The following is a 26,948-nucleotide window of genomic DNA, read 5'->3' on the forward strand; positions in this document are numbered from 1 at the left end:
AATATATATATATACATATTTGTTTATATATGTATATGTATATGTGAATGTGTGTTGCATATACATACTTGTACGACACACATATATACTTACTATACAGGAATACCTCGGATAATGGGAATTTGATATGCGCGAAACTTAATTTACGCGCTGAAACAAAATTGTACTTATCGATACATTATCAGCAGTATTGTACTTGTATGTCAGTATACCGGAATGATTTCAAGGGTGAATACATAAGGAGATTTTCTAGCTTGGTTTACATAATTTTACACATTTCGATATTTTATGTTCTTTTCATAATAATAAAATATGTATAAGTATATTGTTACGATAAAATGCCTTCATAAATGAATATAATAAAATGGCACTGGTATTTAATAAGTTTCGTAAAAAAATCTTGTCCATATTCCTAACAGCGCTATAAATGAAAGCGTCACATTATTTGGTGTATTTTTTCCACTTTTGTTATTTTCTATATTGTTGTCGAAATTGCTTTTCGACCCTCCTTTGCTTCTCTGGTTTGTCGGAGGCTGTTTTCCTTGGGCGGGGTGAGGGGGAGGAGCGTTCCTCACCTTGCTGACGATAGTGACGTCACTGGCCTCACCGTCGACGTCATCCCCGCCTCCATCGTCATCGTCACCCACTTCAGCAGAGCCGAATTGGTTTTCTAATCCGGCTTCATTTTCAGAATAGTCAATTTCTTCGTTGTCTTCGAATGGTAAGGATTTACGAGTCGGACCAGGTATTTCTATTTAAAAAAAAACAAATGATTATATTTAGACCTGAAGATGGCAGCATAGCATACGAAACTAGTCGTAATAATAAATTAAACTCAAGTGGTGAAAAATAAGTTTTTTCTCTAACAATAAAAAAAACATTTAAGAATTATAGAAAAAAATACAAATAATGATGAGCGAATGCCAATGAGTCTATTATTATTTTTAATATTTGACATCTCAAAATAAATAAATAAAAAATTGGAATTCCAGACTTCCATATTCTTTATCTACGTTTAAGTATCAAAATTGTAAAATAACTCATGATTCTTATAAGTCGAGAAACCTAGATTTCTTTTTGAAGTTTTTGTAAGCACTCAAAATGTTGTGAAACTCATAATTAATAAAAACAAAAACAAGTCAAAATTTTATAGCTTGAAATTTTAGATGCAAAAATTTTATACATATTTTATTGATAAACATTTTTAAAAAATCCCTTTGAACGATCAATATAATCTTTGATGTGTATTGTATTGAAGATTAGATAAAAAATACAAAGAGAGGAGATATAATATAAATAAATGATGTCTTAAAATTGATAAAAAATATGAGTAGCCTCGAGTGAAAATACAAAAAAAAATTGCAGGAAAAAATTAAAACATCATTTTTTTTGTTGAAAAATATATGTGATCGTAGAAAACAATGTAATATACGTTACATTTACAATCAATGAAATTCTTGATACGATTTTAAGATGGGTGTAACATAAGGAGTAGAGAAAAAAGCTAAGATACCAAAAATGAAGAAAAGAATTAGTCTGAAAACCCAGACTTAGATAGAAGACCTGTTTACCATAAAAAGTTATTAATGTATAATAAGGTTTTATAAACTCACCATATAAGCGAATATTACTTTCAACTTCTCCAAGAGAGTTCTTGGCGATGCATCGATATCCACCGACATCAGATACTTGCAGTTTGCGTATTGTAAGCGTCATTTTAGATTCAAATATTGACTTGGCTGAACTGTGAACTACATACTTATTCGATGATATCACCATTTCATCTATTAAAAAAATACAATTATTCTTAAATAAATATATCTTTCAAATGAATAAATTGAAAAGCCTTTACTTTTAGAGACTTGTCTACAGATGTAAAAAATATGTATTAAAATACCCAAAGCAATTGATAAGAAATCCTTCTTGAATTTATTTCGCAATTGGCTGAAATAGTACCCGCGACGCTAGTTTTGCAGTTAAGCGTCTATCCAATTACGTCACAACGTCTGTCTAAATATAATTACAATATTCCTTAAAAATAGACTAGCAGAACTAAATAATTAAAACTAAATCGCTTTCATTAATTCTTTGTATATTCTTTATCTAAACCTCGAAGTTAAGAGTATAAGCTTCGTAGGTTTTTATGGCATTTGAACATATAATAATTGGCGAGTTTGTATTAGGAGATACATATTTTTAAGAGGAGAGGAATATATTATAAGACATTTTAAGAGTGGTAAGGCATTTTATTCTGTCTGCCTACCCCTGCCGAGAAACATCGTGATGGCCAGTTCTATCCTGGATCTATACCTAAAAGGCTATTCTGATCATCTTGCCTTCTCGTCGTTAAAACGCAAATTAATGTCTGTTATCTTAAAATTGTATAAAAAACACTTGTTTTTTACCGCTTGAGTTATATGTATTTTTTATAACGACTAGTTTCGGAAGCTATGTTTCCATATCTAGGCCTAAATATAATCGAAACTAGTCGTTTTAATAGAATAGAATAAAGTTTAAGTGATAAAAAACAAGTATTTTTCTTATTCAATTTAATCATGTCTTACCACAAAGTGAATGCCGAAACAATTAATAAAATATCTTTAATTGATTCGGCAGTCACTTTGTGGTAAAATTTACTGTGTCACGTGTTTCGATGCATTCCGCATCATACGTTGTTTGAAAATGATACGGAATGCATCGAAACACGTGTCACAGTAGATTTTAAGAAATAGTGGTATTTATTAAGTAAAAAATTAATTAAAAATAAAATATCTGTTATCATATGCACTATTGCACGCGAACAAGGGTGAATGGCTGAATAATAATAAACAGGGTGTTTTTTTTTTATAGAATGTGAATATTTTCCGGCATCATATGCCCTCATCTATTTTAGTCAAGTACAGAATGGCAATCTGTACAATATAATGCATGATACATTATGTGTTGTATTTTATTAAGAATATTTCCTTTGACGTCTTGGTGATTTATAATGTACATAAGAGTCCCGCCTTCCCGTCGGCGTCCGTAGCGCACATCCAACCCTGTAGGGCACATACCCAGTTTTGCATTTACTCCACGTAATAACGTCGGACGTTTTTATTTTCCATCTGGCGCGATCTTGTATTTGTAAGGAAATATGGTGTAAGAGCTAGACGCCATTAATAGCTTTCATGGCATATTTTCAAACGAATCGATACAATTTGTTACTCAGCCGTACTTGCGATTGCATTATTTATGAGGTGGAAGATTTATTTGAAATTTTGGAATTAAGTTCAGCTGATTTGGTGAAAGTTCAAACTAGACGTTACATTACAAAACTAAAGCAGTTAAAACTGTTCTAACAGAAAATAACATTCGTCACCAATAAAACGAGGGTCAAAGACTTATAATTTTAAGTTTTAGCAAACATTTACAGGAGTAGAGAAAGTATGAAGATTATTAATATTAGAATCATTTACTTCTAAGTACTAAATTCATCTTCATAGTCCTGTATTTGATTCAACATTGATAACCCAAGATTTGTCAGCATCTAATTTAAACCCCACCTACTCCTTTCAAACTTTGGTAAATAAACCTGACATATTTTGACTAACATCTTTGGCTCATGTCAGACTTCGGCTTTTTAGTGCATGTTGATCTTCAACTCTTAGTGCATGTTGGTTCTCAGGTCGACCAAAATCACATGTGATTAACAGTTTGTGTAGTTGTAAGTTGTGAATACTGCTGTGGTAGTGGCGTATAGTATAAAAGATGGTGACGTCTCAAAACTGGTAGACAAAAACCTCGGTGCGTGGTTATTTATTGACATATTTTTTTTAACAAAGTAGTGAAAAAATAATTATATAAAAGCAATTACGAATGCGTTGGCGCCTCCAAAGTTGAATATGTTATACACTCTCAACTTGAGGGTGTATTGTACATAATACACTTATTCTGAATATGTCCATTCAAGACTAGTAATATGGTAAGAGTGGTAAAGAGATAACGCATGGTAATGTTGTTCTCTAATTTTTACGTAGTCAATTCGTGTTAATGAAAAAATAATAAAATGAAATTAAATAAGTATTTAAAATATTAACACATAAAATTGTACGTTTTGAGGAAAGAGTAAATAAATGTAACATAGAAACATCAAAATGCGAATAACGTAAAATATTACGCAAATTAAATTGAAAATGTATTTAATATTCGCATTCGCGTATTTTATTTTCCAGCGTCTTTATTAAACTCCGGTTCTATAAAATGTAAATTTGTAAACAACGAAAATTAATCATTAAAATGCTAAACGTGTTTCAAACATAATGTTACCAGGATAACATTAACATGAGAATGTACTGTCTTTTTCTACGTTATTGAGAAATTAAACGGGTGATAAAAAGAATAAGGAAAAACATTTTCACATTTTCCCGCGCTCCGCACACGGCCCGCTCCGCGGCTGGGAAACACACTTAAGTGACACGTCTATTTGCAGCGGTACCGTGGCAGCTATTTGCTTTATAAACTGAACTCTATGATCAATGGCCCTATTTATTTTCTCATTTTCTTCCATTTAACATTTACGAGCTTGCTCCATTACTTTTTTGTAAAATTATCCGGGATCTTTTTGTAGATAGGGACAACTAAAACCCTCCGATGCCAGACTTCTTTCGATGCGAGGCGAAGATTGTGATGGAAATAGACAAATATGGTATACTTCTGTATATAAACGTAGTTATATTGCACACGTTGGATATTATACCAAAATAATTCATTAATATCTTATTATTTTAAGTTATGTCTTTAAAGTGTTATATTTTTTTAATATCCAATGTTGACATAAAATAATCATATAATAATTATATAAAGTATATATATATATACATATATATATATATATATATATATATATATATATATATATATATATATATATATATATATATATATATATATATATATATATATATATATATATATATATATACATATACTACTACTACTACCATCACGCCGTTTCCCCGCAGGGGTAGGCAGAGAGGATGGAACGCCACACTCTTCTGTCCTGACATACACTCCTCGCCTCCTTCACATCCATACATCTAGTCGTACATGCCCTCCGATTACGCAGACTTTTGACACCGCCAGATTTTAGGTTCTGATTGATCTGATCGTGCCAAGTCTTTTTCGGTCGTCCACGTTCTGTTTTCCCTCTCACATTCGCCACATATATTTTCTTAGTCATTCTCTCGCTTTCCATTCGCTCCACATGTCCATACCACCGCAAAGAGCTCTTTCAAATCTTTTCAATTATTCCTCGTTCAGCCTTACATTCCTTTCTTATATCTTCGTTTTTAATTCTGTTTAAATCAGTTATACATATTGAAAAACAAAAATGAAATATGTGTACCTATTTAAAAATATAAACACCCTTCGGTAAAGTTATAATTTAAAGCATCTAATGGCAGATTGTTTGCCTTCTAATTGTTCATACTACATACATATTTCTCAAAAAAAATCTCCTTGTTCGTGTTGAAGTCTGTAATTCAACCTTGTCTTTTATTCAAATCATCCTCCCGTAATAAAGGCATCAAGTTACTGATATATTTAACTTATAATGTTGTTTACAGTTCTGTATGTAATTTATTCCGAAAGCTTTTAAAAGATCAGCGGAATCGGAACAACAAGCGTTATGTCACTTAGCAAGAACAAGTAAAGTTTTGCGAGCAATATGTTTGCATATCGATTCCTCCACCGCATGACGCAATAGAGGAATGCTAACGTTTCAAACTTAGAAATTTGGGTGACAATAGGAATTTGTTAGTAGGCTTGTCTGATTCATACAACCTGGCGTAAGGCTCTATTCAGAGGCAGAACTCTCGCGAAAATCTCTGTAGCCGCCAAAAGCCGTGTTAGAAAGCTCTGCGCCAGATGTGCCCTCTCGATAAATATTTAAATAGGTAAACTTCTAACATAGCGTCACTCCTACCTTCCCACTTAATAATTACCACTTCAGGTAAAAGCGAAATGGTAATTGATTGGCCTCTGAGAGGGAAATTGCGCATTCAAACGGTTAAATATTATAAATAGATTTATTCTGGACAGATCTTTGGAGGAGCCCATTTCGTTTTTTTGTCTTTGAAATAATTTGACGGTCAATGGACAAGTTCGGATAACGCAAATGATTTTCAGTAGCTTTTTAATATCTCAATTTAAATACTCAATATGGTTTAAAAATACTTTATTTTATGAAAAATATAACTGTTACAAATCAAGTTTGTTAATAAATAATTAGAATTATCTACTGCTTGTTTTTGAAAATTATGTATAAGATCAAGTTTAAGTAAAGATTTTACTGTTTTCCACATATATATACATATATATATATATATATATATATATATATATATATATATATATATATATATATATATATATATATATATATGTATATATATATATTTATATATATATATATATATATATATATATATATATATATGTATATATATATATTATATATATATATATATATATATATATATATATATATATATATATATATATATATATATATATATATATATATATATATATATATATATATATATATATATATATATATATATAGCTAGCTTTTAAAGTATTTTATTTTCACTCTTACACATTTCCCTTATAATTCCAGTATATAAATTTTCTTCTCATCGGAACGATAATGCTTTGAAATAAATTAATTTTAACATTACTCAGTTTCGTTCGGAAATCTGTTGGTAAAATTAACCTTTTAGTTCTGTAACAGCCATCGGTATATTGCATACTACTTTATTAAATTAAACCCATAAATAATGAACAAATTCATCTACCTTTCCCTTTTAACCACAGGTGAAGCTCAATACTAAGAATTTTTTTATTCTAAATATTGGAAAACGTTTTAATTAAAAAAAAATCATATACTTACTGTTATCTCTTAACCAGTAGTTGATACTCTTTGGTGACGCTTCCACAAAGCACTCCAGAGTGACGTCAGTCCCAAGAGGCGCTCCAACAAGTTGGTTTGGAACTTGTATAACTGGGTGAACTAGAATATAGTTTGAAATTTAATACGTGATTTCCATCGGGCAACATAATTTTTAAAAATATTTTGAATAATTTCAAATCTTTGATATCCTTACAAGCGATGTTCATCAAGATTTTCGTTTAAAAACATGATCACTTAAATAAAACCAGTCAATGAGAAATTTGACTCTTAAATGTTCAAAATTCCAAATTTTTATCTTAGCCATGTCTTTAACACTATTGAAATATATTGATAAATATTTCACTGGAAGTGTTATTTTTAAATAAAATCTACATTTCTTAAGAATTAATGAAATAACTAAGTCAATAAGAGGTTATACCAACGTTATCTTCTCGAGGGAAGCAAATTGAGCATTATTATTAACGGATATGATCTGAATAGGTCCCGTGTCTGTAACTTGATTGTTTAATCTCAAACAACGAATGATAAGGAAAACCGGGGTTAAAAGTATTAAAAAAATTACTTTTTATTTTTTAAATCCCATTTGTTAAAAAAATATTTCATTATTATACTGGTTTTTTACAAGGTAAAGTAAAAAATTGGTAAGAGGGTTACAGTTTTAATTTGGCCTCCTATCATTTTAAAAATCGACTTTAAAATAATTTTATAAAACAGCGAATACAAATTGCATACGAATTGTACTGAGCTGATGTTTAGATCAGTTAGTAGACATATTTCAAACTGTGATATTTGTCTTTTTTAGTTTCAAAAGTTTACAAAACAATTTTTACAACATATCGATAGAAGAAAATAATAATTTAAAACCAAAAGCGCGATTTAAAACATCACCATTAAAGCAACTTCAAATCATGGTAAACATTTATTGAGTTGAGATAAGATGAGAGTTTTGGTACTCACAATGTACGTTAACCATAATCCTTTTGCTAACGGAAGGAGGAACTCCATTACTTGCTATACATAAGTACGCTCCCATTTCTGATCTCGTTATTTTTGATAATAACAAAACTTCCCCTTGATATCTAGGTGCTGGAAAAAATCACACATTAGAAATTTTGCTATGTTTAGTGGACGACGTGCACGTATAATGTGTTATCTTTAGATGTATTTATGTGCATTAAAAGAAAATTAATTAAGAGAAATGGTTGAAATATCGTAGATATTAATATTTGTGTCAAATAGCGAAAAAAATATATAAACAACTGTCGTGTTATCTATCTATAAAGTGTAGTGCTTTTGGTAACATTGAAGAACCTTAGTTAGATTTTCAGTAGAGTCAAAATTAATACTTATCTTATATTACCGTGGACTGGTACCCTAAGCGAAGCATTGATTAGTTGAGCCTTGATTGTGTATTACATTATAAACGATGAACTCAATATTGCATAGATTGAATGCAGTTTCTTTTGTACCACTGGGTGCAGACAAGGGTCGGAAATGTCATTTCTGATTTTTTCAGTAGGTGTATAGACGATAAGTTATAGTCATATTATTTTCAAAATAAATACAAATATAATTTAGAATAAACTTTAAAATTATACTAAAATATGTGCTTTTATAAAGTCTTTGACTTTAAAATGAGTTTGAAGTAAACGTTTTGTAACAATCATTTTGATGATTAGTGCGCCGAAAAGAAAATCGTAAGAATGTAAATCGCATTTTATGATGAGTAATTGAATGTTTCAGTTATTATTTTCAAAGTCGAAAGCTTTAAATACAAGTTTTATTTAACCTTTCGATTTTGTGCCTAATTGGTCTCGCAGTATTATGTCCTTTCCATCTTCCCTTCTCCAGACCACGTGGGGGGTCGGGGAGCCCCGCACCCGACACGACGCTCGGGCGGAGCCCCCTTCCGGTACCATGATATCGCCGGACGTCTCTTGTTCTATGATGTCTGGGGGAACGACCACTTCTAGGGCGCCCAGCTAAACAATTTATTAAATATAATTTATATGTGAAGTAATAACTTTGTGATTTTCCATTTTAAAATTAAAATATAACTTTGTTTTAAAATCACTATAAATATTTTATTAAAACTTAATTATAATGTTGAAAGACCGAGGAAAACTTGGCATGATCGAGTATTTCAAATGCTTGAAAGAGTCAAATCAGAAGTCGAAATGATCGGCGGGTATGTACATATGAGGAGATGCATTAATGTAGAAGAGGAGAAGACTTTGTTAGTTTTAGTAAGTTAGTTAATTTTTATATTATTTATATGTACCGTCTGATAGCGTCATTTTTATATATGGTCAATTATGAAACGTCAATATTTTACTGCATATATTTTTTCTCATTACTTAGTTAATATATGATGAGTATTTTTCATCTGTGATTGAAAAGAAAATAACAGAAAATATTTGACATGATGTTTTGACGTTAATGTATTAAAAACACATTTTTTTCTTTTATTAATGTTTTTATAATTCTAGTTATTAAATAAAATTATTTACGTACATTTTCAAGACCATTGACATTTTCTGAGTATCATATACCTATACCCCTTTCTATACATTGCTTTAATATTTCCGAAAGCTGTACATATCTAACGACATTTCCTCCAGACAAAATAATGTAAGTCATTATTTGAACGATTCGCCATCGAATAATATTTTTTTTGTAACTTAAATAAAAGTAAATAAAAATGCCAGTTCATATTTTTACATTATTGGTTGATTTTAATGTATCCTGTAAGTAATCGAATTTCTTATTAATTAGAGAAGATACTCGTCGCTGATGGGCGTAATGAATTTATTTTCTCCTAGATGGAAAATGATACCAGAATTTCTATTTTTAACCGTTGCTTTTAGTAAATTTTCGTTTCTGAGCAAAGGGTAAATGTTTTATGAAATATGTATTGAAGGGTTGTAATGTTTATTTATGAATGTGTTGAATTGTGTATTTTCTTATTTAGCTATTCAAAACATATTTAAGTAAAAATTTCTATAGTCATGCAGAGAGATATATAAATTTTTTATTCTTATTTTGTTTAAAAAAGTAGTTAAAATGTTTAACGTATATTGTGTTCCAAATATAAATATAAGTTAAAGATATTTTTTGTAGGAAACAAGGATAATATTTTTTACGCTTAGTTTTTGGTGAAAATTTTTTTTTCATCATTTTGCGTTAACTGTGAATTTATAAAGAAAAACCTCTGCTTATCTTTACATAGAATACCTATAAAAAAGGATTTAAAACTTACATCCCTTTTTAAAATAACATAATTAACTGTGTATATGGAGTAATATTAAATTTGACGTAAAAAAATGTGGAAAATTAATTATATGGTATGTACCAAAGCCCACCCTATCCGGATTGCAAATAAAATTATTTGGTTTAAATTTTATTTACAAACTCGGATCTTCTCTTACTCGAACAAGAAAAGCATTTCACTAAGATGAATGATCGGCATTTTGTACACTTACAATTTACACCGTAAAATTTGTGATAGCAGACAAAAGAAAGGAGACACAATATAAAATGTATTAAAGAGAAAAAGAGCTACAAATAATGATGTACTTTTCTAGATTTTAGGGTAACTGTAGCTAATAACAACCCTTGCGCAAACGAATACCGTTTGTAGAAAGGTTGTTGTGTTCAACATAATTAAACCTGGAAAGGAAGATAACAGGACTATTTCAGTATCAAAATTGTAAGGAAATTACAGCCTTAATATTTGAATCGTCAACCCATCATTGATGTGCAGTTTAATGAATAGGAGGAATTATTTTTGAAGTTACTTATGATTTTGTGTACGTATCATAATAATTTATATATATTATTATGATCAGAGTTCCATGAAATACAATATTATAAAAAAATATAACTCATATATATTATTAAGCAGAAATAAATTGAAGTTAAAAATTACGTCATGTTAATAAAATTTATTGTATTTTATCGCATACCTGTATAAATTTTCAAAAAAGTGTTTAAATGTAGCCTTATCTTATATCACTTTTCCTTCCATACTTACCATTTGAACATATTTTATCAGTAAAAAGCTCAGATCAGAACATCTTTTGGTGTTAAATAAATAAAAATATATTAAAAAAAATATTCACCTGGCTTTTCATTGGATCCGTATTTATCTGGCACATGTACTGTCCCTGGTCCTCCTCAGCGACGGCCTTGATGTGAAGGTTCCACGTGGTGTGATCGCTGTGGGACACGGATACACGTGGATTGTGTGTGATCACGTGATCATGAATGGCCTGAATGGCCTTTGTATCGGCTTTTACCCACCCCACCTAGTAAGAATTTCATTATTTTATTTTTAATAAGTATTCCTCTTAAAAAAAATATGTTTCTCTAATTGATATGTATATTTCTTGTTCATGTATCCTAGCGGGTCCCTTAGACATTGACGATCACTTAGGAGAAACCTTGTCTGTCTTGGACAGCATGAAACAGCTCCACATCTCTCATCCCGGTCTATCCTCAAATGTCCCGAAGCAAGGACAGCTGCCTTCTTCCAACCCCTTTGCGACCCTCGACCTTCCCTTTTATGACCGGTTGTAAGATGGCATACTATTTCATGTAAATTGTATATTTCAAACGTCTTTTTCTTCTTTTGACTCTACCTTAATGCATAGGGCATTAAATAAACCCGATCATTGATATCAAGGTGATCAGTCTTGCAATTCAGGTACCAGTAAAGGGTAATATTAAAAAAATATTGCTGTTAATATTCAGCACGCTAATCAAAAACCTTAATCATTACAGTATTACAATTATAAAATTCATCAGTTAAAAACCCTTATTTTCAGTATTTTTTTTGAAAGGAAGGGAATATAATAATTTTAATGCAAACTATCTTAACTGTACAAAAATGCAAGAGCGTAATTATAACATCAAATGTGTATTTATTTTCAACCTGCAAATGTCAATATTTTAGTATTTGCTTAAAAATTCAAAGTGCATTACAAGAAAACTATTATTATAATTTTTTTAAATGATTACATTGTTTTTTTTTGTGTTATAAATTGAACGTTTCCTACCCTGTATCCACCCAAATGGTTGACAATGCATTTGAAGGTTGCATCTCTACCCCGTGCTATAGTAAGGTTCACTATTGGTTCCCCAAAGTCCGGTGTAAAAGCTTCAACTGTAAAAAACAGAAGCTTAATATAACATTACATTTTATTTCTAAAACTTATTTTGATTTATTACCTACCATATGTACTTCTATGTGCATTCACAGGTAAAAAGTGATATATTAACGTATAAAAATATAGGATATAATAAAAAGGTAGTAAAAATACGTAATGGTAAGGACTTTTATCAAATAAATTAAAATATGTTTTTTTATAATAATAAAAAAAGTTTTTTTTATTATTATAAAAAAACACATTTTTAGTTGAATGGCACGTTTTTTTAAAAAGTTAAAAAAATACGGCGATAATAAGATATGATAATCGATAAACATTGATGCTTAAAAATAATATTGTAATAAGAAAATTAAAGTAAGGGGATGTTTTTTTATTTTATCAAAATGTGATTACTTACTTTTTGATAAAAGGCTGATGAGCCAGAGGGCTAATATTCTTGCACCATGCATCTGTCTCATGTTAAGAGAGAGACAGCAAAATATTTCATCCTCGACATCGATTCGTTCGGAAATCTAGAAAAAAAATAAAAGTATAAATCACACGAAATAATGTCTTCAATACATGTTTTTAGGATAAATCCGTGTATTATACTTTCTGTCAAAGTTTCTGTGATAGTTGATTGGGGTTTTTTTTCATTGCTGTGTGATACTGAATCGGAAAAACGCGTGTGTGTTTGATTTTGTTAGCTTATTAGTAAGAAATGTATTTTTGGTAAAATATCTTGTCGATATAAAGGTTAATTAACTTGTCGTCAGGAAAATAATTTTATGTACTAAATATATAAATTTGTTTATTTTAAAGTTTTAGAGTTTGGTTTTAAATGTTTAACATTGTTTATTGACCCAAAATAATAATTAATTAATGTTACAAAATTAATTTAGAATACCAAGTTTCATTAATCGTTTTGCTGAGTAAGTTTAAAATAAATTTACTCGTTAAAAGGTTATTGTTGAAAATATTATACTAATCCGTTATTTGTTGTTGTTATTAAGTATTGTTTTTTTTTCAATGAAATGAATACAAATCTAACTTGGTAAAAGTTTGCTCCAGATTAAATTATTACTTCTCCTGTTTAGCTGAAAGTAATTTTGTTTTGTATAAGACAGTCGACACCCGCGTGTATTTTGTTTTTGTTTTCAGATTTTAGAATTTCAAATATATAAAGCTAAAACAAAACTTCCAAGTATACATGCAGTGTTTGAAAAAAAATCATTTGGGATTCCGAATGTGAAAATCAAAGATGGAAAAAGGCAGTATGCTGGCAAGCCTTTGTTTAGAATACGACTCACGTTAGTCAGATGTTACATTTTGTGGGATTTAATTTTTCAGACGGGATAAATTCGTTTGGTATGTGGTCTATTTGGTCTAAGTCTAAGGTAAGTATCAGGATCAGAAATGAATTAAATACGTTTATTGAGGTACTATAATATGTTTATTTTTATTTTTCATTTGATTTTATAAACTGTTCCTTATTAATCTAGCACATTTGAACATAACATTCAATAATGGTAATTATTTTTCTACTCGACCAAGTAAAAAAATACTTGACATAATATTAATAACCAAAAAAGTGTTTCTAAAACATCTGTGTTAAAATATTTTTAAAAAATCAACAAACACAAAACATAACAACACTTCGATTTCAACATAATGAGATTTTTAAAAAAGAAACGAATTTTAAGTACTCAGCTTACAAGATTAATTACACATTTCTACTTCAAGGAAGGTTGGAAAAATACTTGATTGACGGATTTCCCAAGGCAAATTTACACCGCTCAATTATTAAACATCCCCGAAGTATTTTCATTCTCTCTTCTCATTATCAAAAGCTTGCTTAATTAACATGCAATTAAATCCAGGGCATAATTGAAAAAGGTTGTATAACCTGGACCTTAATGTTGGATCTCTTTGAAGCTGAGAAATCTTGCATTAGTCAAACATTGTCCTCCCAGAGTAATTTAATAGGGGTCGGTTAGTACATTATACAGGTCAATCGTTATACAAACGACAAAGAGTAAACCTTTTTAAATTGGAATTTATTATTTATTTGTGACAATCAAAAAGCCTCTTTGAAATGTGTTTGTGTATTGAGATGTCATACTAATTGTAATTAAGGATGACGCTAACATGATCGTATACATTTTAATATTTTATTTATTTTAGACAGTGTACGAGTATATATGGAGTGTAGAAGATCCCAGTATTATTGGTCAAACAACCAAAAAAGTAGCAATAAAATTTTAAAAAGTTATCTTTAGCATTATTATTATTTATTGATTCGGCATTTACTTTGTGGAATGACATGACGATTATTTTTTTAAAATTAAATACTTGAATATACCACTTTAATGAGTTTTATTTATATATACAAGTTTTGAAAACTTACAGATGTTTTCATCTTTCGGTGCAAGTTAAAACTAACGAAAAAAAAATATATTTAGGGGTATATATAGGTTAATAAATATAGGGAAGGAACAAGATTTTTTGTAAAAGGAAACATTGATAAAAATGGTGACGTATTTTGAAACAGTTTATTATTAATTAACGTTTTATCTGATTTTAATCCACCCCTTCTTTCCCTATATTTATTAACCTATATATACCCCTAAATATATTTTTTGTTCGTTAGTTTTAAATTGTACCAGAAGATAAAAACATCTGTAAATTTTCGAAACTAGTCGTACATATAAATAAAACTCGTTAAAGTGGTATATTCAAGTGTTGAATTAAAAGAATAATAATCATTAGCAATGTTGATGTTTTTTTAAAATTATAGTGGTTACACATTTGGAGGTCCCGGGTTCGATTCTCAGGAAGTTCAAAATTAATATGTGATTGTAACTGTAATTTTTTTAAAATATTGACTTGGCAGGAAAGTACTCAAACAAAAGGATCGATCACATTACAGCTGTCCAAACTTAAAAAACAGTAAAGGACATTTTTTGTAGTATGTTTTTTTTGCATTTTTGGACTAAGTAGAATCTACTTAGTCCAAAAATGCAAAAAAAAACCTACTATAAAAAATGTCCCATACTGTGTTTTGAGTTTGGACAGCCAATTACATTCATCTAATTAACCACCAAGATAACAGTGAATAAAGTAGAAAAATAATAATACTTAATTAATTCCCGAAAATAGTAATGCAGCCTAGATTATCAATGTTTCATACAGGAACACTTTTTTTAATTATCTTCCGTCCTTTTGAGACGAATTCTATTTATTTCATAAACATTGAAAGAAAAAAAACTACTTAATTGAAGAGATAATAGTTAAAGAAGGATTCATAGTGATTAGAAGAAAAAAATATCTCCACTAGACGGAATGACCTAATAAAGGCTGCCAAAAGTTCAACAGTGGTCGGAGCAAGACGGGTTGTGGTATGTTGGGTGGAGGGCTGCTAAACATAATGTTTTGAGGACAAGAAGAGAGGATAATCAGCAATGTGGACAACAACGCCGAAGAAGAATGTAACATTTGGTATCACCTGAACGTTAGGTTAGGTCCTAATCTAATCCGACTTTACTTACTCGTAGTACAAATAATTTTATAAATGAATGAAAAAATTACAATGTTGTTACTTGATCGATGAAATAAGCCATTGATCGATTTTTAAATTAATTTAATTTAAATAAGCCGTAAACATTGATTGGTAAATTTTTTTTTTGGATAAACTGACCTATTATTGAGTGCTACAAATGTTGAAAAGATATTGTAGACCTGATTTTTAATTGGATTTTTTTATATTTTCATAACATGAGGGATGCTTCACAATTTCATAAATAAATATAACCAAGGAAACCTTTTCTTTTGTTCTGAACGTCCAATCACATGATTTGAAATGCTTTGATTTGTTATATAATATATCTTTGTAATTATTTGATTGACGACAGCGGTGCTGGTGTTTCAGTGCCATCTTTATTATTAACGAATCGAGGAAAAATATACTTTGTATGACTTAACCGTAAATCGTAAAAAAAATACAAGTTGATACCAATTCAATTAAAATTCTCAACTTATTATGTTTTCACTTAAAGATTATGGTAATTAAAAAAAGGAAAAAATAGAAAACTACTACTACTACTACTACTACCATCAAACCGTTTCCCTGCATGGGGAGGCAGAAAAGATGGAACGCCACACTCTTCTGTCGTGACATACACTCCTTGCCTCCTTCACATCATCCTGTATGGATGATGTGAAGGAGGCAAGGAGTGCAAGGAGTGAGCTAGATGTATCTAGTCATACATGCCCTCCGATACATTAAAAGTAAATAAAATTACAGTAAAAGTCTGCGCAATAGAAAACTGATAAATTAATAAAACTCAAAAGGTACATATAAAATCACCAAAAGAAGAAACCTTTCCTTTTCTTTTCATTTCAATGGGGTTTTGCTAAATGTGCTATATGTATGAATATATATATATAAATATATATAAATATATATATATATATATAAATATATATATATATATATATATATATATATATATATATATATATATATATATATATATATATATATATATATATATATATATATATATATATATATATATATATATATATATATATATATATATATATATATATATATATATATATATATATATATATATATATATATATATATATATATATATATATATATATATAAATATGTACACAAATAAATAGAACAATAATTTGATGGTTGTGCAATGGTTAAATAATAAAGGTTTAACATTTGATCCTGTTGACAGAGCTGAAATGCGTTAGCCTCTTGATTTGTTTGAGATTCGCAGTAGCTTCGAGCCCTCTGGCACCCTGTACCCAACTGACTAATGGCGTCTTGTATAAATTGATGTGACAATGAGATGAATGTCTAACGACGATGGTCCCTTATCTCGTAGTATTGAAACTCCCTAATAGCAAAGTTATTATAATTCAGTTACTATTGTATTGATACTGAGATAATCAAGTTTCAGAATTCGTATTCCAACTTTGATAATTGAGACATCTCATTCATTGAGTTAATCTGGTTGAATACTGATGTTAATTAAAGCGTATTTCATAATCGCTTTATTGTTTTACGAGTCGTATGGAAATTAAATAATGGACCAAAAAAAAAGAAAAAATGTCTCAAACGTCTGAATGAAAAAATGTTTTTTGTGAATGTATTATGACATATTTCAGGAGGTTATTTGAGTTTTTTTTTATTAAATTTGTGTTAAAATAGAAGTGCATCATAGAGTCTTTGTACCAAACATATGCTATGGAGGTATAAGTATGGAGTTGTCAAAATAATAATATTAGTTAAATAATTTCAGTCAACGTGTTGCAAATCTATGTTTGATAAATGTTCAAATGGTGACATTAAGAAGGAACGTAATACTGAAAAAGCATTTCGATAAAATTAAAAAAAAAACTGTGTTGAGATGGCTTGTACACGCGGAACAAATAAGTGATCAAAAAGGGTTAAAAAAATATATCATCAAGTACAAATAAAAGTACAAAAACACGTTTTATTTTGTTGGCACCGTTAAGTATTTCAAATACTTAAAATAATCAGGTCAGGAGTCTGATAAATCCCTGGGTATATATTTTATAATAGCATGCATTTATGTGCAAGAGGCGAGGAATGTTTGCAAAGACGGAGTAGTGAGGCATTCTATTCTCTCTACCTATTCCTTAAAGGAAGCAGCTTGATGGGTAATTAGTAAGTTTATTTTACAAAAAAAGTGAACCTCTTTTTACGACCACATTATGGTAAGTGTTGTAAAAAAGACGTGTACTTTTTTTTATTTTACTTCAGAACTATACTAAACCGAAAAATGATAAAAACTATTTTACAATGATTAAAGAAAACACTTGTTTTTTACCACTTGAGTTTTATTAAAAACAACTCGTTTCGGAAGTTAAACTTCCATCATTCAGTGTTTTCATTAATCATTGTAACATGTCTTACCACAAAGTTAATGCCGAAACAATAAATGAAAAACTTTTTTTATACAGCGTAGTATGCAAAGGTTAACAATATGGTTAGTGATATTATCAAAAAGCTGGTTGAAAACAAGAGACTTTGGTAAAAAAAGTAGTTGTTAGACATTTAAATTGTATTGTGGGGAAAAGTAGAAACGAGTGTTACTCAAATAAAAAACTTTTGCACTTTTTTTATTTATTATATGTAGTGGTACTTTTAATATGAATAATTCATATTTTTAAATAATTTATAAGCATTGATGCACCCGCATTGCGTAATTGTGTAAAAAAGTATTCTGTGCTCTTTGGTAAGTACAATTTTTAATATATTTATTTAAAAAAAAATATTTCTTAAATCTTCTTTATGTCTTTCATACCATGATAAAACTACTTTAAGAAATAATTGTTTGTATTAAAAATATTTAAAAAATGTATACATTAACTTTTGATTGTAAGAGTTAAATAAAAAATTGCAATTCGATTTTTACTACAAATGATTCTTACTCATAATTCCCAGCGTGTTGTTTGTGAACATCTTAACGAGCAAATTTCTTAATGTACTCGATAGCGAAAAAGTTTTCAAACTTTGTTAAAAAAGCTCGCACGGATTGTTTTTCAGACATTTCAACACGCGACCTTCCCCTTCAGAGAGTGCGGAAATACTAACTGCTGAAGCGTCGTTTGTGATTCTTTAGATATCCGTCAAGGTTCCAGACAGGGCTAGTAATATGCACCGGATGTAAAAAGATCAATCCGCCACCGACGACATTTATAATATTATCTTCAATAAAAACACCCCTTTGATGAAAAGCATCCTCAAAACTTTACTCTTTGAATTTCAAGACATAACTTTAAGGGCTACTTTAGAAAATATCTTCAAATATCTGAGATATCAGTTGCGTATAGAAGAAGTGTTTTTATCACTATTTATTTAAAATTGATTTATTCGTTTAAAAATTACGATAAAACATTTTTACGAATAACTACAAAATTTGCTGTTCTTGTCTTGATTGCTCAAGAAAGAAAATGCTTCCAACCCCTTCCAATAAGCTCCGCCCACATACATGCATCTCTCTCCCATTCATGGTATCGGTTGCAATTTTCACAGACTTCCGCCGTAAATGGACAATATTTTAATGATTTTATTCTGAAACCATCCATATTTTTTCTTATTTCTTTAACGACATGCACAGGTAATTTCTTTAAGTGCACAGAATATGCTACGTATCACTTATATTATTTTACTTATTGTACTAGAAAATCGTTGAGTTGAATGTTGTAAATAGCAATTATTTCACGTGTCTGTTATGTTTTCAATATGGTTACATATTTCGAGACATTTAAAATCATTAATTATTTAATTTTTCGTTTTTCAGTGAAGATTATGCCTTTTTTATTCAAGTTTTACTTAAATACCACTTTTTCATAATAGTGGCATTGACTTAAATTAAAAATGGATGAAATTTATCTCAAAGTAACTGCCGAATCAATTGATGAAGATATGACTTGTTAAGATATTTTCACCAAACAAACACATACTCTTTTTGATAAAACAAGTTACTTTTCAGGTCTAAATCTTTACTGAGACGAAATCTTTTCTCCTTGTTATATTTCGTTTCAGAAAAAAAGAATTTTACGTCGGCATTTTTAATTTTCCATGTGAACGCTCCGAGTAATGTGACATGACTCCATTTTTTTTGTATAAAAGAAACATTCCAAGTCACGTGACGAGAACGTGACCACACGTATTCGGCCCCAGTTTTAACACCCTTGTTATGGAAAGTAACTGAATTTTTTTGAAAAATCGTTTTACGCTGAAGACTCCTGAAACAAAACAGCCTTAGATTTTTTTCTAGTTCGCATATGAGGAGGATATTGGCAAAAAATTTAGTATCCTAAATTAAAGAGGAAAAAAATTATACATACACCATTATATAGATTCTAATAATATGGGTTTATACTGTATTTAAAGAAGATAAAAAATTTATATATACACCCTCATATATATTCTAATAACATGGGTTTATACTGTATTTGATGACTCAAAATACTCAAAATTAGATTTTTTTTAATAATGAAATTATTTTTTGATGACGTTCAGTATAACAACTAATACTGTCCGTCATCCCCACACAAAGCTGCAAAAGGTACTGCATCACATTGGTGCAATGTAAGTTTAATATTTTTTATATTAAGGTAAGGTGAGCAGTCCTACGCTTCAGGAATCAATCCTGATTGAAATTAAATAAAAAAGATTTTTATAAAAGTTGATTAAAAAAAAAACTTCACTTATTCTGATTCCCTGGGAATCGAACCCAAGACCTAGCATATTATCTATATGTTCTAACTATAATACTATGAAAGGGGATAGATCACTAATTTTTACTTGCAAAATGATTTTTAGTTCACAGTTCTTATTTTACACATTTTCAGAAGTTTTTCACCATTTTTTAACTTTTTATCTCGTTTTTCCACTTATTTTTAATTTTGAATTATAATAACCTCATAAAAAATGTACATTGTAATTTTTTGTATAATCAGGCACAGGTTTTAAACACGTTGGATATTTTGTTTTAAAAATAAAAAAATATATAACACATACACACCTTTTTAAATTTTAGGGAAATATTTGTGTTTCTATTATATACTAGAATTTTTTACATTCATATTTTTTGTGGTATTTAAAAAAATATTTAAAAAAAGTATTTAAAAAAAAGGATTTGATTATATGTAGTGGAGTGAGTTTAACTCATGAATTCTCTCTTTGAGTCTGTGACACTAACTACTGAACCACAAACCGACCCAGACCACAAATCGATGACTAATAGATAGAAATACTCAAAGAAAAACGCAAAAAATTGTATGAACTTATTTTTACAATCGGGTGGAATCGCTGAAATCTATAAATTCCAATTAAAAAATTACTGAATGAATGCCATATATTTCGAGTCTCTAACAAGGTCTAACAAGGTTGCATCTTGCATTGTTCCTTCGAAAGTATTTATCGGGAAGCATCATCTGCTCCTTCCAGAATTTTGTCAACATTGAGTACGCAAAAGATGCTGCGTAATCTATGTTTAAAACATGTTTATTGAAATATTTATTTGATAACTGTATATATTCGTATACATTTATGGTTTCGGCATTAACTTTGTGGTAAGACATATTACAATGATTAAAGAAAACACTTCGTTTATTACCACTTGAGTTTTATTATAGACTACATGTTTCAGAAGTTAAACTTCCATCATTCAGGTCTGTATAATAGTTATTATACAGACCTGAATGATGGAAGTTTAACTTCTGAAACATGTAGTCTATAATAAAACTCAAGTGGTAATAAACGAAGTGTTTTCTTTAATCATTATTCGTATACATATAAATACGTCATAATTTCAAAATTTATACATGTAATTAATTTTTTTTGCAGTATTTTGTCTTGTCGGTGGAGAATTCGTGGAGTCTTGATAGTTCATAACTACACCGCTGTTCATCTTTCATATCCAACCCGTTTCTTCTACGCGCAAATTGACGTCATAATATGCTTTTATTTAACCAGCGTACATAATGAAGGCGGATTGTAATTAATGTTCCTTTCCGGCCGAGTGTGACCGAACATTGTTTCTGCATTAATATTATTTTCATAGCGACATTGTGATGGCGTAATGTACATTGACAAAGTTTTGGAAGCTTTCCGGGGGCGCGAACAGAACATTGTTCTGGCTTCGGGTGACGCGACACATAAACCTCATGTACTGAACAACCGATACAATTTTATGTTTCTCGGGTATTACTTACGTCCGTGACCTTTGAATTTTAATTTTCAAACACGAGAGTAACGTTTATTAATTAACTTAATTTTGTAATTGGTGCAAAACATGAAAGTAACGTTTATTAACGTTTATTAAAGGTGCAAATATTGCTTAGCGTCAGTACGTCCGCCAATTTACATTTATATCAATAGAGAAGTTCAATAAACGAAAATATTTTGAAGAGTTTCTGTACTCTGGAAAATCAGAAGAAAAATTCAAAATTATTGACGCACAATAAAATTAAATGTTATTTATGAATTTATCTTATGAGGCATTTTCTTTTATATTTATTTTACTGAAAATATCCAGAAGTCAAATTACGATAAAGTTTTGTCCCAAAACGAGATACTAAAAAAATCTTTATAGAAAAAGTACATACTATAATTTTAAATAAAAATGTTAACTGTTTGCTAGATCAATATGAATATTTTGAGACCTCGAAAGCAACAAGTATTTAAAAAAAAAACATTAAAAAATACTGTTGTTCAAAAAAATTCATCTTATTTAACTTTAACCTTAAACATTTTTTTATATAATTGTAATTTTGACAACCATTTTTTGACTGTTTTTTAAAAAAAATTATCAACCAGCACTTTAGTCGGCGTACAACTCAATTAATTCGTCACTTTTTATCCGATGGCCTGTTTTGATTCGTCAATAATGTAAGATTACATTTTGAGATGTAGGATTCACTGCGTCAGGGATAAGTAGTTCAGACTGCAACTGTCATGTGGTATTTTTCAGTTATTTCATACTGGGAAATATATCCTCAAGAGTCACATTTTCAAAAAAAAAATCATGAAAATCATTGATTTTAAAAGCCTATTTAAATAAGGGAAATATATATATTGATTCCTTTTATTTGTATTTATTTTCGTAGAATATTTAAAAAAAAATATTGTTTAATACAGGGTGTATTTCAATATACAACACACTGAAATAAATAATGAATAAACCACCTATTCCCTTATCCAGACACATTTTATGCAGTCTAATAAATTAAAACACCTTTTTTCATCCTGTCATTGCCATTCTTTTGGTTAGGCTGGATGAAATTTGGCAAAGTTTCAAGGCTTTTAAACTCATTGATAGTTAAATATGTATAATTTTCAAAAATACAGAATTTACAATGAAACTTGATAGTCGCGTAAAAATTGAAAATTAAATTATTCTTGCAAATACTAATGATTTAATGAAATAACTCATTATTTAAGTGATACGGGAGATAACATAAAAAGGATAAGTTACAACAATGATGGGACATCAGTGATTGCATTCGCTATCACTAAATTACAAGTATAAATAAAATTATTTCTAAAAAGTTTTTTCTTCAAAATATTACACTTTGTACATTTTGTTAAGATACTTTTGATGTTTGATTTCATTGAAAGTGAATAACAGACCAAAAATGCCATTAATTATTTAAAAGATAAACGCATACAAAAATTACAGTAACTCACTTTATAGAATTTAAATTATTGCGTTGAAAATAAACAACACAAATATGAACATAATAAATCGATTATTAAGTAAGTGATTTCATATTAAAATCGTATCGTATTTCGTAGGTAGTTATTGTTTACTTAAGTAGAGATATGATACAAGTATTTACCTTTCAATTTCAAATTCTTAGTGATTATTATAATTTTTATCTTCCTACGCTGTGTCTATTATTTTCAAAACAACATATAATTTAATTTTGCGTTACAAAAATAAATGAACATAGAAAGAAAAAAAATATATAAAAGATAAATAAATAACATTTACCTCTGCTTACATCTTTTTACATCTACATTTTTTCTAACCTAGCTGCAGACAAGTCTTTAAAAAAGAGTCTTGGTAGATTATTTCTTAAAAAAAAACTATACCACTGTTTTCAAAATATGTAAGACAAAAATACGACAGTAAGTAAATACTTGAATTTCATCATAAGTCTTTATGATTGCGTGACACTAATTTTTGTTTTTAATTCCTTAGTGTCTTTTTCTACAATATTCACACTATTTCTAATTACAAATATTATTTGAATAAAATTTAATATTAATCTTTTAAAACACAATGTTTCCTAATTATCGAAAAACTAAGAGAAAAAATCTAACATTTAAACACGGGTTTGTTTTCATTCGTGATTTATACCCTTAAAACAGGAAAATATATTTTTTAATGAAAAATCACTTCCATTGAAAACATAATCCGTTCTGGCAGATATGGAAACGGAATTATTTGCTTTAACAGAAATGACAAACTGCTGACTGCAAAAGTTAACTTTTCAACATCTGTGTACATTTATATCCTTTCAATATGAATATTGTTTGAAAAAAAACGGTAGTATTGAGATTTTTTAAATTTAGTTTACAAATTATGGATTTTTTCCACTATTTTTTTTTAATGATATTTTTTTGCTATCTCAGAATTGATAAAAAAAAACACGGAAGTCTCGTAATTGACAGATATGACGACATTTCATTGGCTGGTTTAATTGATAATGTTTTAAACGTGTAACATTCTCCTAGACTTCTATATTCTTCTTCATCAATGAAAAAATCGCAAAAAATCAGAAATTGTGAGCAAAAATCAGAGCATCCTTAAAAATTGTTTATTGTTTTGAGTCTTTTCTATTATTTTCAACTACATTCATTTCATAAATTTGTTTCGGCGTTCTTTCTTAACTCATTCATTACACATTCCCAAACCATCTCCACACTCCTTTCCTTATTTCATCGATAATACTTATCTCAGCTATGCATTCATTCTATATTTCACCATTTGAACATCTATCATGTATATTTTTTCACATATTAGCATTTAGACTGCATTCAGCATACTTTTATCCATCTTTTGCCAACGAAATTCTTCTGTTTGATTCCTTGAAATTCTATTTATTTTCTAAATTGTTTATTTTTTGGTTTTGCAATTCCTTACTGCGCATTTAACGTTATAAAACGTTTATTTCGACTTGAAATAATAATAATTAAGGAATTATATGATACATAACATTGATATTTCGTTACTTCCGGTAACGGCTTCATTAAATCACTATTTAGCTCTGGAATGGACCTTATTTCAAAGAGCAGTGATTAGAATCTCTCATAGTTTCGTCCAACAAATCAGTACTTTGCGATGGTCCGCATGATTGCACCCGGAGAACAGACGAACAGAGGACCTATTTAACCTAATTACCCGGGCAGACGTCCTTAATGTATGGGAGAGGACAGATACTCCATTAAGAGGACATTACTCGCTGAGATGGCTGCGAGCTTTCTGAGCTTTTAGACTTGAGAGACATTTACTTATATAAGACTTTTTGAAGTGAATTTTTAAAATTGTTTTCATACAAAAAAACCACCAAAATGCGAACCATCTTCTTTAAAAAATTCTACGAAACAAAACATTGAAGTTTCATCATTGACTGTGAATGTGTTAAAGTGACTGTTAATGTGACACTGTCAGATAGTATACATAAATAATATATAAATATATGAAATAACTAATTATCACGCTGGTTCCTTGCTGGGGTAAGCAGAGAGCATAGAATGCTACACCAATCAGTTTTGCGAACTATCTTCTTCAAACAATTATATGAAATAAAACATTCACGTTTCATCATTGACCTAACATTAACATTGACATCAATGTGACATCGTCAGATGGTATAAATCAATAATTTAAAAATATACGAACTAACTCAAACTAGCTAACCATCACGCCACTTCCCCGCAAGGGTAAACAGAGAGAATAGAATGCCACAGCAATCTGTCTTTGCAAACAATCTTCCCCTTCTTCCATATTCATGCATCTCCTCATACATATCCTTGATATGTTTTACTCCGATCTTTCAAACTTGAAAGCTAAATTGTTCGAAATCTTATAAGCCTAAAAGGGTAATTCTATTCCCTTTCTTTTCCTTTTCTTCTTTTCCTATCACTGTCATCTCCTTTTCTCTTTATCCCATCCTTGTCTCATGTCTCTTCTTATATATATATATAGACTTTTCTTATGCATAGGTGTGAAGAACTGTAATTGATGCTCATGATTTTTTTTGTATTCTTATTTATCATATATTGTAACTGTTGTTTTTCCTTCCAAATAATAAAAAAAAATATATTTATATATATTTATATATACATATATAAATATATATATATATATAAATATGTATATATAAATATGTATATATATATATATATATATATATATATATACATATATAAATATATATATATATATAAATATGTATATATATATATATATATATATATATATATATATATATATATATATATATATATATATATATATATATATATATATATATATATATATATGTATATAAATATATATATATATATTTATATATATATATATATATATATATATATATGTATATATATATATATATATTTATATATATATATATATATATATATATATATATATATATATATATATATATATATATATATATATATATATATATATATATATATATATATATATATATATATATATATAATATATATATATATATATATATATATATATATAATAATTAAAGAAAACACTTCGTTTTTTACCACTTGAGTTTAATTATAGACTACATGTTTCAGAAGCTAAACTTCCATCATTCAGGTCTGTATAATAACTAAAATATAAAATATAAAATTGTTCTATAAATAAGTCTATAATTAAAATATAAAATATAAAATTGTTCTATGTAGTCTATAATTAAACTCAAGTGGTAAAAAACGAAGTGTTTTCTTTAATTATTGTAACATGTCTTACCACAAAGTTAATGCCGAAACAATAAATAAAATATCAGTGGCCAGTACGGCATATAAGGCAAATAAATATAAAAAGCTTAGTGTTAAATATAGAATTGTTTCTTTAAATATATATTTCAACCAAAAGTGTCTTAAAAATAATGTTATACCAAATTATGTGTGTGTAAATATCAAAAATAATAGTGTATCTGCTAAAAAAGCAATAAAAAGTGCCCAAAAAACATGGCTAAAAGAAGAACTGAAATCCTGTTTTATTGTACGAAATAATATAAAA

General features: G+C 28.6%; 1 protein-coding gene across 1 annotated transcript; it reads right to left on the reverse strand.

Annotated features, from left to right (window-relative positions):
* Nucleotides 1–250: 250 nt before the first annotated feature.
* LOC148302960 (lachesin-like) lies at nucleotides 251–18,745 on the reverse strand. Its single transcript, XM_088270807.1, has 9 exons — nucleotides 18,586–18,745; nucleotides 12,521–12,635; nucleotides 12,013–12,119; nucleotides 11,077–11,262; nucleotides 8,745–8,937; nucleotides 7,913–8,041; nucleotides 6,935–7,054; nucleotides 1,614–1,784; nucleotides 251–751 (listed from the first exon to the last, which is right to left on the reverse strand). Exons 2-9 carry the CDS (start codon nucleotides 12,579–12,581, stop codon nucleotides 378–380), a joined length of 1,341 nt encoding a protein of 446 aa, XP_088126933.1. The 5' UTR covers nucleotides 12,582–12,635; nucleotides 18,586–18,745; the 3' UTR covers nucleotides 251–377.
* Nucleotides 18,746–26,948: the final 8,203 nt, after the last annotated feature.

The sequence above is a fragment of the Brachycentrus maculatus genome, unplaced genomic scaffold (genome assembly GCF_059751285.1).
Source record: "Brachycentrus maculatus isolate JH-2025_06_01 unplaced genomic scaffold, ASM5975128v1 h1tg000396l, whole genome shotgun sequence".
NCBI classification, from domain to species: domain Eukaryota; kingdom Metazoa; phylum Arthropoda; class Insecta; order Trichoptera; family Brachycentridae; genus Brachycentrus; species Brachycentrus maculatus.

Coding starts and splice junctions, on each gene's coding strand:
- LOC148302960 (XM_088270807.1), bottom strand. CDS start 12,581: ATGAGACAGATGCATGGTGCAAGAATATTAGCCCTCTGGCTCATCAGC. Junction 12,120..12,520: donor CATCAGCCTTTTATCAAAAA/GTAAGTAATCAC, acceptor TGTTTTTTACAG/TTGAAGCTTTTACACCGGAC. Junction 11,263..12,012: donor ACCATTTGGGTGGATACAGG/GTAGGAAACGTT, acceptor AATTCTTACTAG/GTGGGGTGGGTAAAAGCCGA.